The following is a 17,880-nucleotide window of genomic DNA, read 5'->3' on the forward strand; positions in this document are numbered from 1 at the left end:
CTGTTTCTTGAGATAACATAACATAACAACAAAGTTCTAGACCGTATAACCGTAAGTTCTATACGATTAACAAAAGATTATACCAATGAAGAGAGAACAAATAATATTATAAAGAATACAGAAATAACTAGTTTGTTAGAAATTTAGAAAACAGAAAAGTTTTCAGCAACTGCCACAGGTATAAAACTTAAATTGCAAGCCCTCTATGGACAGGAAAATGCCTTCTGTACCTCAAAGTAACTTGCCTTGAGCTACTACTGAGAAATGTATGATTCAAATCCAAACGCCAGTACCAGGCACACTGTGAAGTAATACATAGCACAACCAATGTCTAGATGAGCAGAGGGCTTTGACCCATTGAGCTACAGCTGCTCCCTTTCAGTTGTGGGGGTTCCTACCATGTGAGCTGAGTGATCCTAGCCATGTGCAGGTGAAAATACCTGAGAAGATCATAGCTTAGCAGATCCCTAAGCTGTCATATCAGATGTGAGGAAGAGCAACATTAGTGGCAGTTGCTGTGGCTCAATGGGTAAAAGCCTTGTTTCTATCTTTCATAGGTTCAAATCCCAGCACATTTTAATTGTGGCATTCTACCTTGCAGGTGCACCTTGATGATCTCACAATGAGGTCAGCATTGTGCAGCTGCACACCTCCATTTGCAATGAAGTAGAAGCCATGCTAAGGTCTGTATCTGTTTTTTTCTGGTTTTAATCTTGTGCAAATGAAGTTATGTATGCAATCTATATATTTTTGTCATGTGCTTTCTTTGCTTTCAAGAATGAGCTGATTGGAGCACTGTTTAGTCAGAAAAAAAGGGTAGCTTTTTAGCAAGAAACCTAAAGCTGTGTTTTTTTCATATGCTCTGCTTCAGTTAATGGATGTTTTCCTCTATTTAACAAATAACATTGCTGTTTGTCCACAAAAATAGAAGATTTTGCATGCAATATATCAGTTTTGATGTGCCCTGTTTATGTGGTGCCTTATTAAATGTATTTAGAGCTTAATAAAGCTCAATAAATAAATAAATAAAGCTCAATAAATATTAAGCTTAATAATGCAAAAATAAAAACCCTGAGAGCTATTTAGCAGATCGCATTAAGGACATCCAAACTGTGCCTTAGTTCCATCCATAGAACTCAGGTCTATCTGAAGCCCAAACTATGCTCAAAAGTAGACCTGGTTTCATTCGTCTACAATGCTCAATACCTCACTAACTACCTGGAAGATCACAACCTACTTCATCCCTCACAATCAGGGTTCAGATCCAACCATAGCACAGAGTCACTACTAGCAACCCTACTAGACACAGCCCTACAGCACCTTAGCAAAGGCAGAAGGATGCTGATAATCCAACTTGATCTCTCTGCTGTATTCGACCTGGTTGACCACTCCATACTACTACAGATACTTGAAGCCATAGAGATCTCAGGCAGGGTATACAACTAGTTCCAAGGATTTCTTAAATCAAGAACTTACAGAGTAAAATCAAATGATCTTAAATCAGAACCATGGTCTAACCCCTGTGGAGTTCCACAAGGGTCACCACTGTCGCCTACACTCTTCAACCTCTTTATATCCTCCTTTGGGACCACTCTAGATAACCTAAATGTAACATCTTTCAGCTATGCAGACGACATCACCATACTCCTCCCCTTTGATTCTCCAGATCCCACTTCAACAGAAAAACTGAAAAAAAACACTAGAAGCAGTGGAAAAATGGATGATAGACCACAAACTGAAACTAAACTCAGACAAAACAAAATTTCTTTTGCTCGAAAAGGCCCAAAACCCCTCCATTTCAGAATTAGAAATTAATGCCACCAAAAACCCTATACAGTCTAATCTTAAACACCTAGGAGTGATGATAGATAGATGCTGCACAATGCAGGTCCAAATTAACAAGACTACCCAGAAAGCATTTTTAACCATGAGAAATCTATGAAAAATAAGAAAATTATTCGATGTAGAGCAATATAAGCTCATAGTCCAATCCCTAGTCCTAGGTCTAGTGGACTATTGCAACATCCTCTATCTACCATGCCCTGCAAACATGATATAAAACAACTACAGACTGTACAAAACACAGCTCTCAGTTTGATCTACTCGCTAAGTAAATATGACCACATCACCACTGCCTACCTAGACTCACACTGGTTACCAATACAAGCACGAATTCAATTCAAACTATACTGTCTATTATTCAAAGCTATAAATGGCACTGCCCCCACTTACCTAAACAACCGCCTAAATCAGAACCTTACTACTAGACAAAGAAGAACTCAGACCCCATTTACTTACCCCCCCCAATTCAAAGGTACTCGGCACAAGAAGATGTTTGACAACCTACTAGCGACGCAAGCAGCGAAACTTGACCACACCATCTCCAACTTGCTGACCACAACGAGCGACTTCAAATCATTTCAAAAAGGATTCAAAACCCTGCTATTCAAAAAATTTATCCAGATATCTTAACTCTTCCCCTTGTCCTTTCCCCTCCCTTGTAAATCCCCCCTCAAAGTCTCATCCTCTCTTGTAATTTTTTTCTCTCCAAAGTATCAACCATGTATACAGCTCCCTAAATTGCAAATCTCCTGGAAATGTCCAGCTATCTTCTTTGTAATCCTAATTCCTAAACTTCCTGGAAATGTCCAGTTAGCTTCTTTGTAATCCGCCTAGAACTGCAAGGTACGAGCGAAATAGAAGTCACTAATGTAATGTAATGTAGGCATGAGATGGACACCCTAGGTCGCTCAGCATTATGCAAATGAATTGAAGGACGTCCATATTGAAGCCTTGCCCATTCCACGCCCACACCTATTCTGTTAGGCGTGAGTTTTCCCATTGGGCGTCTATGAAATTGTGAATGCGCCTACAAAGTGAGGTCCACATCCTTTGGACGTCCATGTGCCAATCGCTCGTTGAGATCCTTAAATGGCTCATTAACCACTTAGTTTTGATGCCTAAGTCCCGCTCAGCATTAGGCGGGATTTAGGCGCCCTTTATAGAATTGGGGCCTAAGTCTGCGGTTTCATGCATAATTTTAGGCGTCAGCATTTATGCCATGCCAAAGGCTGCTTAGCTGCAGTTTGGAATTTATCTCCTAGTACTCTATAATCTGCGTGTCTAACTCTTTGTTATACCTCTGACCCACCTGTGCCCCTCCATATCCATTGGCCCATAGACGTTGTGCTCAATGGAATTGGTACATGCAATTTCTGGACAGCAACCAAGGGCAGTTGCATGCACTAATGCTATCTGGTGCCAGTTAACACCAATTTAAGCAAATAATTGCTCGTGAGCTCCAATTAACAGCCAATTATTATATTAAGTTGTGCATACAAATGCTTTTATTCTATTACTTGTGCATGTGAATTTGAGTGCTAGGCATAAATTTGGTTGTGCAAAGCTTATAGAATCCTGGGGCTGGTGTATAATTGGAGATGCCCTGTTATACAATTGCAACCTAGATGTCACCTTTAAGCAGTGACCTAAACTCCTTCCTCACAGGGGCTATGAACATTCCCCCTACATCAAGACCATGCCCAAGTCCCACCCCATGGCAATACACAGCACTGCTACTAAGCCACCAGTCTAATCCTGGGAAGAGGGTGTGGCATCCTTTATGGCACCAAGATAAAAAGTGTGGTACTCCCTGAGTTGTGAAAACTGCTCAGGTCCCCTCTTCTAAGGGTAGGGAAATGAGTCACGCACTGACTGGTGATCTCCGTTAGTGGAACGGCTGGCACTAGTTTTGCTCTTTCCCACTTCTAACTGGATTTCAGGTCATAACATCCTGTTTATGTGTCACTAATGCCATGTAAAAGCAGGGGGGGGAGGCCACTCTTCACCGAGGTGCACATGAGAACCCTAGCGGTGGGTTCAGCAGTTCATCAGGATATCACTCCGTTTGCACATCCGGCTCCATGATTGCAGCCTCAGCAGGGAAAAGGCGAGACAAAGCCAAGAGCACATTCCCTGCCAAGGATGACTGAGAGAAGTCTGCTAGTTTCAATTGCTGCCTTGTAGAGTTGACAGATTTCGTGGGTGCCTATCACTTAATCACAAGAGAGAGTGCCAAGCCTGAGAATGTACTCCATGTGCGCAGAGATGAAAAAAAGATTCCGTGGGCTCTTCTTATGATGTTCTCCAGACAGTGTTCTACCATCATCAACACTCAACACTTGTCTATGTTTTCTGCATCTGAAGCTCAGGGAGGCTTTAAAACCACAACATGTTGAAGAGAATCTGAATGCGGACAGAGCCAAATGTGTCCCAAGATGTCCCAAATATGTTTTCCACAACGCAAGGAACATTTATTCTATTCACACGGCTCAAGAGTTTTTCCGGGTCAAGGGCCACAGGGGATTGTGGGTAATCACATCGCAGTAATCTGCTGCAGAGATTCCCCCCCCCTACCCTGCTGTGGCAGCTCAGTTCTGACCCACAGGACTAGCCTTGCCCCAGTCCTGAACCTCCGAGTCTGACAGGTGCCATTAAATGTGGACTCATAGAATCATGAGCTTAAGCATGGCCACACTGGGTCAGTCCGAAGGTCCATCAAGCCCAGTATCTTGCTGCCAACAATGGCCAGACCAGGTCACAAGTACCTGGTAAGATCCCTTCCAAAAATAAAACAGATACTATGCTGCTTATTTCTCCTTCTTAGGGTTACCATATGGCTCCAGAAAAAGGAGGAGGATAGATCCAATGCTTTCAATGGAAGTAAAGCCCTCCTTTTTCAGGAACCATATGACAGCGTTTCTCAACGCAGTCCTGGAGTACCCCCTTGCCAGTCAGGTTTTCAGGATATCCACAATGATTGTGCATGAAAGAAATTTGCATATAATGGAGGCAGTGTATGCAAATGTAGGCAAGTTTATGTGTATTCATTGTGGATATCCTGAAAACCTGACCGGGAAGGGGGTACTCCAGGACCGAGTTGCCAAATGGTAACCCTACACTTCTTGTTACTATATTGCAGACCCTATGGATATGTGATCTACCCTCCCTGCCCTACAGGTGAAGATCATTTGTGCTTAGTTCCTGAATTTTCTGGTATTCTGATAATGTATCTGCCTCCAGCATCTCACTAGGACAGGGGTGTCAAAGTCCCTCCTCGAGGGCCGCAATCCAGTCGGGTTTTCAGGATTTCCCCAATGAATATGCATGAGATCTCTTAGCATACAATGAAAGCAGTTCTTATGAGCGCCGGGAGCAGCGCGGGTCGTTCAGCGCGGCTCCCGGTGCTAAAACCGCTAGCATGGTTTAGGAGAAGATGCCCTTAGCTTTAGTTGCAAACATGTGCCATTTGAAAGGCTGGTGTAAATCACCCCCCCCCCCTCACTGTTGTCAGTCAAGCTATTGGTGTGATAGAGAAGGGAATGGTGGTCACGCAGATGCTGGGGTGAGTATATTGCTGGCAAAGAAGGAGAGAAGATTAGCTTTAATTTGCTTCTCAATTATCCAGTTGTTTTCTGGGTCTGAAGGCATTCAGTGGTTATCTACATAGTAACATAGTAGATGACGGCAGATAAAGACCCGAATGATCCATCCAGTCTGCCCAACCTGATTCAATTTAAATTTTTTAATTTTTTCTTCTTAGCTATTTCTGGGCAAGAATCCAAAGCTTTGCCCAGTACTGTGCTTGGGTTCCAACTGCCAAAATCTCTGTTAAGATTTACTCCAGCCCATCTACACTCTCCCAGCCATTGAAGCCCTCCCCTGCCCATCCTCCACCAGACGGCCATACACAGACACAGACCGTGCAAGTCTGCCCAGTAACTGGCCTTAGTTCAATATTTAATATTATTTTCTGATTCTAAATCTTCTGTGTTCATCCCACGCTTCTTTGAACTCAGTCACAGTTTTCCTCTCCACCACCTCTCTCGGGAGCGCATTCCAGGCATCCACCACCCTCTCCGTAAAATAGAATTTCCTAACATTGCCCCTGAATCTACCACCCCTCAACCTCAAATTGTGTCCTCTGGTTTTACCATTTTCCTTTCTCTGGAAAAGATTTTGTTCTACGTTAATATCCTTCAAGTATTTGAACGTCTGAATCATATCTCCCCTGTCTCTCCTTTCCTCTAGGGTATACATATTCAGGGCTTCCAGTCTCTCCTCATACGTCTTCTGGCGCAAGCCTCCTATCATTTTCGTCACACTCCTCTGGACAGCCTCAAGTCTTTTTACATCCTTCGCCAGATACGGTCTCCAATCTGAGTTTATTGCGATTATTGATCCTTTAAAAATAATGAATATTTTCAAAACCATCAAGGATGCATGGCCCATTCAGTCTTAACATGTGCTAAAATAAGAAAACAGATCTATTGATATAGATATGACAGATTTTTTTTGGAAGACTCTCAAGATGAAATACAGATGAGAGCTACCTTACTTGTAATTTTTTTGTGTGAGAGCGATAAGGCATTGACGATGAAACTTTATTTTAAAAACAAAAATGCTTTATTTTGTGGAGCTAAGGTTCAGATGTTCCCAATCAAAAATAAAACTTCTTGGAGTAATCTTAGACAAAGATTTAACCTTTCACGACCAGATCAGTTCCGTTGTAAAAACCTTTCTTCTATAAACTTCGGCTTATCCGTTCTCTAACTTCTATCCTCGAAACTAAAGCTATCACAACTCTTGTTCATTCATTGGTCATCTCTCATCTAGATTACTGTAATTCTCTATATAATGGAATTCCTTAATAAGAACTACGGCGTCTACAGCTCATTCAAAATACGGCAATAAAACTTATTCTGAAAGAAGCCCACTGGCTACCTGTCACACACCGTATCACTTACAAAATACTAATGCTAGTCTTTAAAATAAAACTCTCGCGTCTTCCACCCTTCCTGGATAAACTCATCATCCCTCTCTGTCCTTCCCGGGCTCTCAGTTCAGCAGATCAGAACTTATTGTCCCCTCTATCAAAGAATTCTACTACACTAGGAAAACTAACTTTTCCGTAGTCGCCCCAACTTTATGGAATGCCTTGCCATCTCATCTCCGCCACAAAAATCTTCTCGACAAATTCAAGACTAAATTAAAAACGTTCTTATTTCAAGATGCATTCCACAGCTTCTAAACTTCTCATTCTCAAAAATTTGCCAACCGCTTTTAAGATGCGACACCATCCCTAATGTTACATCCCCACCCCCTCCCTTTTCTTTTCAAATCTTAATTTATTTTTTTTTAAACGATGTAACTATCAACCCCCCCTTTTTCCCTTCTCCCCCCATGTTTGTCTTCGTAAAATGTCTTTTCATGTTCACTCTCCCCCTTCCTATAAGTATTATTTTAATCTTTTATTTTAGCATTGTTGATGGCCGGTATATTAAAAATCATAAAACTTGAAACTTTCCTGATGTGGCAAGATTGACCCAACTCAGAAGGAAGGGCTTTTTAGCCTTGAAACCTCGAGTTGTGGAACTGGGGGGGCCACATTTTTTCTGAAGTTTCCTTGCAAGTGTTTGGCGACTTTTCAAAGTACAGATTATATTTTTTGGGATCTGGCTCAGTTATTTCAATTTCTTGATCAAAATAATGGGGGATTATATATTTTGTTGGTTGAGATGGCTATTTTCAAATTGAGGAGCCTGATTTGAAAAAGATGCTTATATGGAAGGAAAATGTTTTCTTCCTTTAATTTTCCTTTGAAGTAGATTTCTGATACTAAATAGTGCACCTCTTCTTTTAATGAGGGCTAGATGGAATTTCTGATTTTGTAATTATGTAAAACTAGTCTTTAAGCCCGTTACATTAACGGGTGCTAGAGATTCCTCGGCTTCCTCCCCCCTCCCTTTCCCTTCCCGTCCCGTCAACCCCCTTGTTTCCCTTTGCACAGTCTCCCTGCTTCATCCGCTCCTTCTCTTGCGCGGGCCACCGGAGCAGAGAGGACTGGGCAGAGAGGGCTGCCAGCCGGGGCCGGCGGAGAGGAGCTAGGCGGCTGGAGGAGTAGCAGCAGCCGCTGCCGATTGCAGCCTCCGTCCCGCCTTCGCCTCCCTGGATTTGCTAGAGCGGCCTGCAAGGTTCGCTACAGGGGCTGGCGAACCTCAGCAGGCCGCTTGGAAGAGGACCGGCAGTGGGAGGGAGGAGTTGCTGGCACACGCGCTAGCGCAAGCGCTGTGAGCACTGGGACAGAAGCACAGCTCACGCCACCAGGACTCACGGATTTTCGACAACGCATGCGCGCTTAGCCTTTTATTATTATGGATGATTTCTTATGTTTCCATATCCTGTTATGTTTCTTTGTAAATATTATTTGAAATAAAAAAAGAAAAGAAAACAGAAAGAAACAAACAAACAAATGAAAAAAAAAATGTCCCGTCCCCCCCCCCCCCCTGTATGCTTCCTCTTTCTGCTGGATGTGCCACAGTACCAATGAATCTTATTCTGAAATGTTCACAGGGGATCGGCCTCCTTGACCTGGCTTTGGAATAACATCCTATACTCTGTCAATAACAGTCTCCTGGTGAGTGAGAGCCGATGTTCGGAGGCCGATGGAACCATCTGCAGTCAGTTGACCATTACAAAGGCCCTGGCCAGTCACACTGGATACGTTTCCTGTGGTTACAGCAACCTTCCATTCCACAAAGACCTGACAGCTGAGCTGTACTTGTTTGTCAAAGGTAAGAGACCTGCTTGCTCAGAGTCCATATTCGGCACTATGTATTTGTGTGTATTGCAGTCAATTTTCATCCTAGACCAATGCCTGTTGTTCCTTGGATGACCAGCAGGAGAAAAATGGACCCTGAAAGAATCCAGCTGATAGCAGGTGAAATGGTCCGTGGGATCTTGTGACCTGGATTAGTCACTGTTGGAAACAGGATACTGAGCTGGATGGACCATTGGTCTGACCCAGTAAAGCTATTCTTATGTTCTTAAGTAAAGGACAATCAAGCCATTGTGACATCACTGCTGAGGCTGGCTCTTAGACATTGGTGGAATGAGGCATTATGATATCACAATCTCAGTTCTGGAATGTTGCTACTCTTTGGGTTTCTGCCAGGTACTTGGGACCTGGGTTGGCCACTGTCGGAAACAGGATACTGGGCTTGATGGACTTTTGATCTGTCCCAGTATGGCAACTCTTAGGCTCTTATGACATGCACTATATGCTTCTATTGGCATGACTAATGATTACCGTATTTTTCGCTCCATAAGACGCACCCTAAATTTAGAGGAGGAAAACAAGAAAAAAAACCCAGTTTGAACCAAATTCTCCCTGCTAGGCTCTGTACCCAACCCCACACTCCTTGCCAAGCTCTGAACCCTGGGCCCCCTCCCTGCCAGGCTCTGTACCCTGTCCCCCCTCTGGTGGTCTAGTGGTAGGCCAGGACAGGGCACAGGGCAGGCAGGCCTAGTGGCTGGCAGGCAGGTAGGCAGGGACAGGGCAGGCAGGGCTAGTAGCTGGCAGGCAGGGCACCCCCACCCCAAGCAAGCAGGCAGGCAGGCCCTGGTACCTTTTTAAAAATTCTGCTGTCCAGCACTTTATGGCAGGAGCTTTCAGCGCTCCTGCCCTTCCCTCCAAGCTGACTGCCCAACTCTTGTGGCAGCATCAGAAGGGAGCATCACGGGACTGACGGCAGCCGTTCACGGAGCGGAGCGGGACCAGGCAGCAACGCGAAAAGCTCGCGCCTGCCTCGTGCTCCGCTCCGATGCTGCCACAAGAGTTTTGGAGTCAGCTGAGGGAACGGCAGGAGCGCTGAAAGCTCCTGCCATACAGCGCTGGACAGACGGATTTTTTTTTTTTAAAGTACGGGGGTACAGGGGGGTATTTGCTCCATAAGACGCACCCTTATTTCCACCGCCTTTTTGGGGGTGGGAAAAGTGCGTCTTATGGAGCGATAAATACGGTATATGAAGTTAATAGCAACACTGCTGCTGCGATCCAAACTATTTTGAAAACATGGAAAGATGCATCTTTATTATCTTTTCAGTTTTGGTGGAACTCAGTTTGCTTAATTGGTACATATGAGGCAGCCATAATGGAAAAGAGAGGCAAGAAGACCATCAACGTCCTTCCCCTCCCTAAATTCAAAAGGTTGTAGTCACCTATATAAGAATATGTAGATAATGGTTGAGTGTTATTACAGAATGGCTAAGTATGTATGTACAGGTATGAAGGCATGAATGTTTGGTTTTTCACTCTCTGGGTGGGTTTGGGAATATCCTTTGCATTGTGACAATATTGTTTGCGAACAGACTTGTTAGAATTTATATTCTCACCTGCTTAAACCTATGTTTAATATCCAAAATTTTAATAAAATTTTGGAACTTAAAAAAATAAACATGCAAGACCTAGGCAGCGGAACATTACTTTGTTAAGGGGGGCCCAGGAGCTCTGCCTTGGCACACGACCTCTAAACAGCTCCCCGAGTCCCCCACCCACCTCCTCTCGGCGCTTCAGCAGCCGCCGCGCAGCGTCCACGAGCAGGCCTGCCCCCGGAAATAGAATGAAGGGTTCCGGGAGCAGGCCTGCTGTCTGACGCGGCACGGCGGCTGCGCGGTGGCTGCCCGAAGACTTAAGCAACGCTGCCGGGAGAAGGTTGGGCGGGAGGGCCAAAAGAAAAAAAAGCGACCGAGAATTTTTGGGAAGGCTATGAACCCTGTGGCATCCCCCGTTCCGACACCTAAGCATGTAAGAGACAGTCCCTGCTCAATAGAGCTTACATTCTAATTATAACAATCAAACAGGACAAATAAGGGTTAGGGAATTTTGCAGAAGGAACGATGAAACCGACGTTAGTACGTTACAAGTGAATAAGAGTTAGGAGGTAAAAGCATGATTGTCAATTCTAAGCAATAATTGACTCAACTCCAATTAGGACCCTGGGTGGATTCTATCTCCTGTTACTTTAAGGTAGCAGCACTCAGCAGCTTTGGGATCTTTTCCCCAACATGAGACTCTTGTGACACCTGCTTCACTCTGTGTCTCTCTCTTTTGGAAGACTAGGATCAGGTCTCCCCAATGTCTCCTCCTATAGGGGACATCTGTAGATCAATTAGCAACACCTGATACGTTCACTTTTTTGAGAAGAGCCCTCTCCTCTCAAGACAAGGGGACAGCGGTGTACTAGATAAACAATGCCTGCCCATAGCCCAGAGCTTCCCAAACTGTGGGTTGGGACCCCAGATCCCCACACGGGATCAGAACTTGGGTGAACTCTACATAATTTTATTTGGCCACTATCATGGGGGCATGGCCACAAAAGGTCGAGGAGCGGTTAGGGAAGTTACAGCTCTACTCACTCGAGGAACGTAGAGAGAGGGGAGATATGATCGAGACATTCAAGTATTTCACGGGCCGCATCGAGGTAGAAGAAGATATCTTCTTTTTTCAAGGGTCCCGCGGCAACAAGGGGGCATCCGTGGAAAATTAGGGGCGGGAAACTGCACGGTGACACTAGGAAGTTCTTCTTCACTGAAAGGGTGGTTGATCGCTGGAATAGTCTTCCACTTCAGGTCATTGAGGCCAGCAGCGTGCCAGATTTTAAGGCCAAATGGGATAGACATGTGGGATCTATTTGCAGAGATAGATAGGGAGGGTCATTGGGGTGGGCAGACTGGATGGGCCTTGGCCCTTATCTGCCGTCTATTTCTATGTTTCTATGTTTCTAAGTGCCGCTTTAGCTCCAAGGAGCCAAGGCCTAGATGGACCCCAGAGTGGAGTAACACCCCTACTGATTCTCTACATGTTCCTTTTTGGAGGAAGGGACACAGCTCTTCCCTCATCTCTAGGTTTCATACTTCTCTCCAAAAGGTCAACTTTCAATGCTGGCTGGCCACCTGCTCCGAATAGATCTGTACCTGTTCAGATGCGAGTGGTACTCTTCTGGAACAGGTGCCCAAAACTAATGAGGAGAACCACAGCCTCAACACTCTGAGGTTGCGGGTTCAAATCTTGCGACCCTGGGCAAGCCACTTAATCCTCCATTATCCCAAGATAGATTGTGAGTCCATCGGGACAGACAGGGAAAGTGCTTGAAGTACCTATATGTAAACCACTTTGAGTGTGATTGTAAAACTATAGAAAGGCAGAATACAAGTCCAAGTCCCTATCCCTGATGTCATAATGCCTCATTCCACCAATAAAAGCCAACCTCATGAGTGATGTCACAATGGCTTCATTGTTCTATACTTAGCTCACTGCTGTGATTGTACTGGAAGAGAGTGTGGCACAGCGGTAAAAGCTGCAGCTTCAGCCCCCTGAGGTTGTGGGTTCAAAGCTTGCACTGCTCCCTGTGACCCTGGGCAAGTCACTTAATCCTCCACTGCCCCAAGTACATTAGAGAGATTGTGAGCTGCCAGGACAGATAGGGAGATGCTTGAGTACCTTGAGTGTAAACCACTTAATACAAACAGTATATCCTATCCCAATCCCTTAAGTCCTAAATGTAATGAAGTGTTAGGGACATGTTTCTGGAAATTGAGCCTTACTTGATAAGGAGCCGAGTCACTAGAAACAGTCAGCTGTGGTACTTTTAGATCAGTGGTCTCCAACTCAAACTCTCTGCAGGGCCACATTTTGGATTTGTCAGTACTTGGAGGGCCTCAGAAAAAAAAGAGTTAATGTCTTATTAAAGAAATGACAATTTTGCATGAGCTAAAACTCTTTCATTTTGGCTAAGTCTTAATAATAATATTGTCATTTATAGCTAAAGAGACATATGGTCGAGAAACGGTTTTATTTTACTTTTGTGATTATGATAAACAGACCGAGGGCCTCAAAATAGACCTGGTGGGCCGCGAGTTTGAGAACACTGACCTTTGGTCTGTCCCACTATGGCAGCTCTTATGTTCTTATGTGAGTCAAGTATAAAAATAATCAAGCCATTGTGACATCACTGCTGAGGTTGGCTCTTAGGCATTGGTGGAATGAGGCATTATGACATCACAATCTCAGCTCCGGAATGTTGCTACTCTTTGGGTTTCTGCCAGGTATTTGGGACCTGGGTTGGCCTCTGTTGGAAACAGGATACTGGGCTTGATGAACTTTCGGTCTGTCCCAGTAGGGCAATTTTTATGTGATCAAGTGTAAGACAATCAAGCCATTGTGACATCACTGCTGAGGTTGGCTCTAAGTCATTGGTGGAATGAGGCATTATGACATCACAATCTCAGCTCCGGAATGTTGCTACTCTTTGGGTTTCTGCCAGGTACTTGGGACCTGGGTTGGCAACTGTTGGAAACAGGATACTGGGCTTGATGGACCTTTGGCAGTGGTCTCCAACTCCAACCCTTTGCAGGGCCACATTTTGGATTTGTCGTACTTGGAGGGCCTCAGAAAAAATAGTTAATGTCTTATTAAAGAAATGACAATTTTGTATGAGGTCAAACTCTTTACAGTTTATAAATCTTTCCTTTTGGCTAAGTCTTAATAATAATATTGTCATTTATAGCTAAAGAGGCAGGTTTTATTTTCCTTTTGTGATTATGATAAACGGACTGAGGGCCTCAAAATAGACCTGGTGGGCCGCGAGTTTGAGAACACTGACCTTTGGTCTGTCCCACTATGGCAGCTCTTATGTTCTTATGTGAGAAATAATCAAGCTATTGTGACATCACTGCTGAGGTTGGCTCTTAGGCATTGGTGGAATGAGACATTATGACATCACAATCTCAGCTCCGGAATGTTGCTACTCTTTGGGTTTCTGCCAGGTACTTGGGACCTGGCTTGGCCACTATTGGAAACAGGATACTGGGCTTGATGGACCTTTGGCAGTGGTCTCAAACTCAAACCCTCTGCAGGGCCACATTTTGGATTTATCGGTACTTGGAGGGCCTCAGAAAAAATAGTTAATGTCTTATTAAAGAAATGACAATTTTGCATGAGCTAAAACTCTTTCATTTTGGCTGTCTTAATAATAATATTGTCATTTATAGCTAAAGAGACATATGGTCGAGAAACGGTTTTATTTTACTTTTGTGATTATGATAAACTTAATGAGGGCCTCAGAATGGCGGGCCGTGAGTTTGAGATCAATGTTTGCACAGTTAAGGCATTTCCTGGTTCACCGCAGGAGAGAGACAATGCTTTTGCTGGGCTCCTCTCCCGGTGGGCGCTGCCTCTCCTATCCTGTTGTATTCTGGGGGTTTTCTGTCCCGCTGAGGGAGAACTGGAGTCAGGATCCCACACTGATATGGAACCACTAATGCAACACTATTCCCTAACTGGTCAAGAGTTTTAACCTTCCTCACTTCCCCTTGCCATCACCGCCCAGAAGAAGGATGGAAAAAAAACATGGACTGACTTTTCCATTGCCAAACCAAACACACCTCAGTGCCAATCAGGAGCAGGAATGGTAGGGGGTGGGGGATGTTCTGTACCCCTCGCCACGGAGGCTGACCACAAGGCCAGCGATGAAGTGCATAAAATAAAGTCATCACTGAGCTACCACACGAAGTCAGATCTGTCTCCAGCCTTTCATTACCCACAGAAACAAGATGTGTTTTTCATTACGAAACTCTCCTGGAAAGAAGGTTGAAAGTAAATAGAAGTTGAAGTGACTCCCGGCATTTGCTTAGCAGATTCGGTCTTCCCAGTTATCGTGTAGGGATGTTGTGAATGTTGGAAGCTGGTGCGTGCTTTGGAAAGTAGGTCATAGTTTGGCTTCAGCTGGGCTTCAAGTCTTCAAAAAGCCAGGTGGAACGCTGGATGCGTCTTCCTGAAGCACAAAGCTGGGTTCTTAGTCCATCCTGACAAATGCGGAGAGAGAGAGAAGGGTGAACCTAATAACAGCACTGTGGAAATGATTTACTGTGGTGGATTTGGGGGATCAGAAAAGTTGCTACCTAATTGCTTTTGATCCCATAAATATGAGATGAGATCGGCTTGTCTCCCTGAGTACTTCTTATAAGCACACACAGAATGTTTTTTTTACAATTTTGGCACTTTTTCACTTTGGCTTTATACATTCTGCCAGTTGATGATTCAGCCAGGAGTTAAGAAAACCGTATAGGTTTTTGCTTAAGAGTTTCCCTACTCAGATTTCTATTTACTCAGTAGGCAACGGGGAGAGGGTGGGGGGGGGGGGTCTCCTTAATAGTCTTGTTAATTCTTCCGGTCACTTTTCTTGGCACTTTGCATTCTTGAACCAGGATTTTATTTACCAATATATTGTAAGCTCCTGAGCTGTGATAAAGGAGACTGAAAATTCAGGTTGGCACACTGCCTCCCCTCCTAAAAGGTTGGCCCTTGCTTTGGGATTTTTCCACTGGGTGGTCCAGCAGTGCTTTGGCTTTGATATCAAACTCAAGCACGTTAGCCAGTAACCTTCCCCAGTAGAAAGAGAGATTTGTTGCCGACCGTAGAGCGCAGTGTATCGCAAACTGTGTGCCGTGGCACACCAGTGGGCCTCCTGAGATTTCTGGTGTGCCACGTTACACTGGGGAAGAGGAGGTTCCGGTGCCGGATGACTGTCTACGGGACGTGCCTCTCGCGAAGAGAGGCACGTCCTGTAAGCAATCTCCAGACGCCTGCACCTCTTCTCTCTGCCGGCCTTTCTCTCCAGCACGGCTCTTTCTGCCGGCCTTCTCTCCAGCGGGTCTTTGTGCCTGTCTTCTCTCCAGCACGGGTCTTTCTACGCAAGGCCAGTTTGAAGGGCCTTTGCACATGCGCTGATGCCAGCGCACTGACATCACACGTGTGCATGATGTCATCACGCCGTCACCTGCGCACTTCTGGGTGTCTCGAGCTGGTGACACTAGGTTTAGTGTGCCCCAGCTCGAAAAAGTTTGCGAGACACTGGTATAGTGCAAGGGTCTCTGCTGGAGGTTGATCTTGACACGCAGGAAGATTCAGGGAAGGACGTTGATGGTCTCCTATCATAGCATCCCAGAATCCAGTTTGCCTTCTTTCTGCTGCTGTGGTGATAAAGTAGAGGAACCCTTCTCTGCAGTTTCCTGCTAACTTCACCGAATTGGCCACTGGAGATGGCTGTTAAATTTTTTTTTTTTTTTTTTTGCCACTGTTTCATTGGGTTTTGGAGGCATATAACATATAGAAACATAGAAGATGACGGCAGAAAAGGGCTACAGCCCATCAAGTCTGCCCACTCTGCTTACCCACCCCCTGTCTATGCCCTAATGACCCAATTTCCTTATCTTGACCCTCGTAGGGATCCCACATGGGTATCCCATTTATTCTTAAAGTCTGGCACGCTGTCTGCCTCGATCACCTGCACTGGAAGCTTGTTCCAATGATTAACATAGAAACATAGAAAGATGACGGCAGAAAAGGGCTACAGCCCACCAAGTCTGCCCACTCTACTGACCCACCCCATTAAGTCTGAGTGCTAATGATCCAGCTCCTTAACTCAACCCTCGCAGGGATCCCACGTGGATGTCCCATTTATTCTTAAAGTCGAGCACGCTGGTTGCCCTGATCACCTGCTCCGGAAGTTTGTTCCAGTGATCCACCACCCTTTCTGTAAAGAAATACTTCCTGGTGTCACCACTAAATTTCCCTCCTCTGAGTTTGAGCGGGTGCCCCCTTGTGACCGAGGGTCCCTTGGGAAACAATATGTCATTTTCCACCTCGACACGACCTGTGACGTACTTAAATGTCTCTATCATGTCACCCCTTTCCCTGCGCTCCTCTAGAGTATAGAGCTGCAATTTGCCCAGTCTTTCTTCGTATGAGAGACCCTTGAGTCCGGAGACCATCCTAGTGGTCTGTGAAGAAATACTTTCTGGTGTCTGCAGCAGCCACTCTCTCCTCCTCTCCCTATTGGCTAAGGCTCTTAACATTTGCATCTCCTCTTCCTATAGGCTAAGGCTCTTTACACCTGCATTGTGATGTCATAGAACTTTCTGATTATAGAAACATAGAAACATGATGGCAGATAAAGGCCAAATGACCCATCATAGAAACATAGAAACATAGAAGATGGCGGCAGAAAAGGGCTACAGCCCATCAAGTCTGCCCACTCTGCTTACCCACCCCCTGTCTATGCCCTAATGACCCAATTTCCTTATCTTGACCCTCGTAGGGATCCCACATGGGTATCCCATTTATTCTTAAAGTCTGGCACGCTGTCTGCCTCGATCACCTGCACTGGAAGCTTGTTCCAATGATCAACCACTCTCTCTGTGAAGAAATACTTTCTGGTGTCGCCATGAAATTTTCCGCCCCTGAGTTTGAGCGGGTGCCCTCTTGTGGCCGAGGGTCCCTTGAGAAAGAAAATATCATCTTCCACTTCGACACATCCCGTGAGGTACTTAAATGTTTCGATCATGTCTCCCCTCTCCCTACGTTCCTCGAGAGTGTAGAGCTGCAATTTGTTCAGTCTCTCTTCATACGAGAGACCCTTGAGCCCCTAGATCGTCCTGGTGGCCGTCCGCTGAACCGATTCAATTCTGCGCACATCTTTACTGTAATGTGGCCTCCAGAATTGCACACAGTACTCCAGATGAGGTCTCACCATGGCCCTGTACAACGGCATTATGACTTCAGGCTTTCGGCTGACGAAACTTCTATTGATACAACCCAATATCTGTCTTGCCTTAGATGAAGCCTTCTCCACTTGATTGGCAGTTTTCATGTCTGCACTGATGATTACTCCTAAATCTCGTTCTGCTGAAGTCCTAGTTAAAGTTTCTCCGTTCAAGAAGTACGTCCTGCATGGATTTCCGCTTCCGAGGTGCATGACCTTATATTTCTTAGCATATACTGCTCTGCATTTCAGTACTTTGTTTTGAAAGACATGCAAAGGATCATCCCCACAAAGACTTGAACTTGGGTCAGAATTAAATCTGTTCCAGTCAATATTTTATGCACTGTCACCGGCTAAATTACGAACAAAAGAACATAAGCATTGCCTCTGCCGGGTCAGACCATGGGTCCATCATGCCCAGCAGTCTGCTCCTGCGGCG

At 45.0% G+C, this 17,880-nt stretch overlaps 1 protein-coding gene across 2 annotated transcripts in view; it reads left to right on the top strand.

Annotated features, from left to right (window-relative positions):
- LOC117360676 (vascular endothelial growth factor receptor kdr-like) overlaps window positions 1-17,880 on the top strand; it is a 333,742-nt gene that overhangs the window by 88,551 nt on the left and 227,311 nt on the right. For both annotated transcript variants that reach the window (XM_033944848.1, XM_033944847.1), the window contains exon 3: window positions 8,413-8,633. In XM_033944848.1, the coding sequence (XP_033800739.1) occupies window positions 8,413-8,633 (221 nt within the window). The remainder of the gene's footprint in view (window positions 1-8,412; window positions 8,634-17,880) is intronic.

The sequence above is a fragment of the Geotrypetes seraphini genome, chromosome 5 (assembly GCF_902459505.1).
Source record: "Geotrypetes seraphini chromosome 5, aGeoSer1.1, whole genome shotgun sequence".
Taxonomy (NCBI): Eukaryota; Metazoa; Chordata; class Amphibia; order Gymnophiona; family Dermophiidae; genus Geotrypetes; species Geotrypetes seraphini.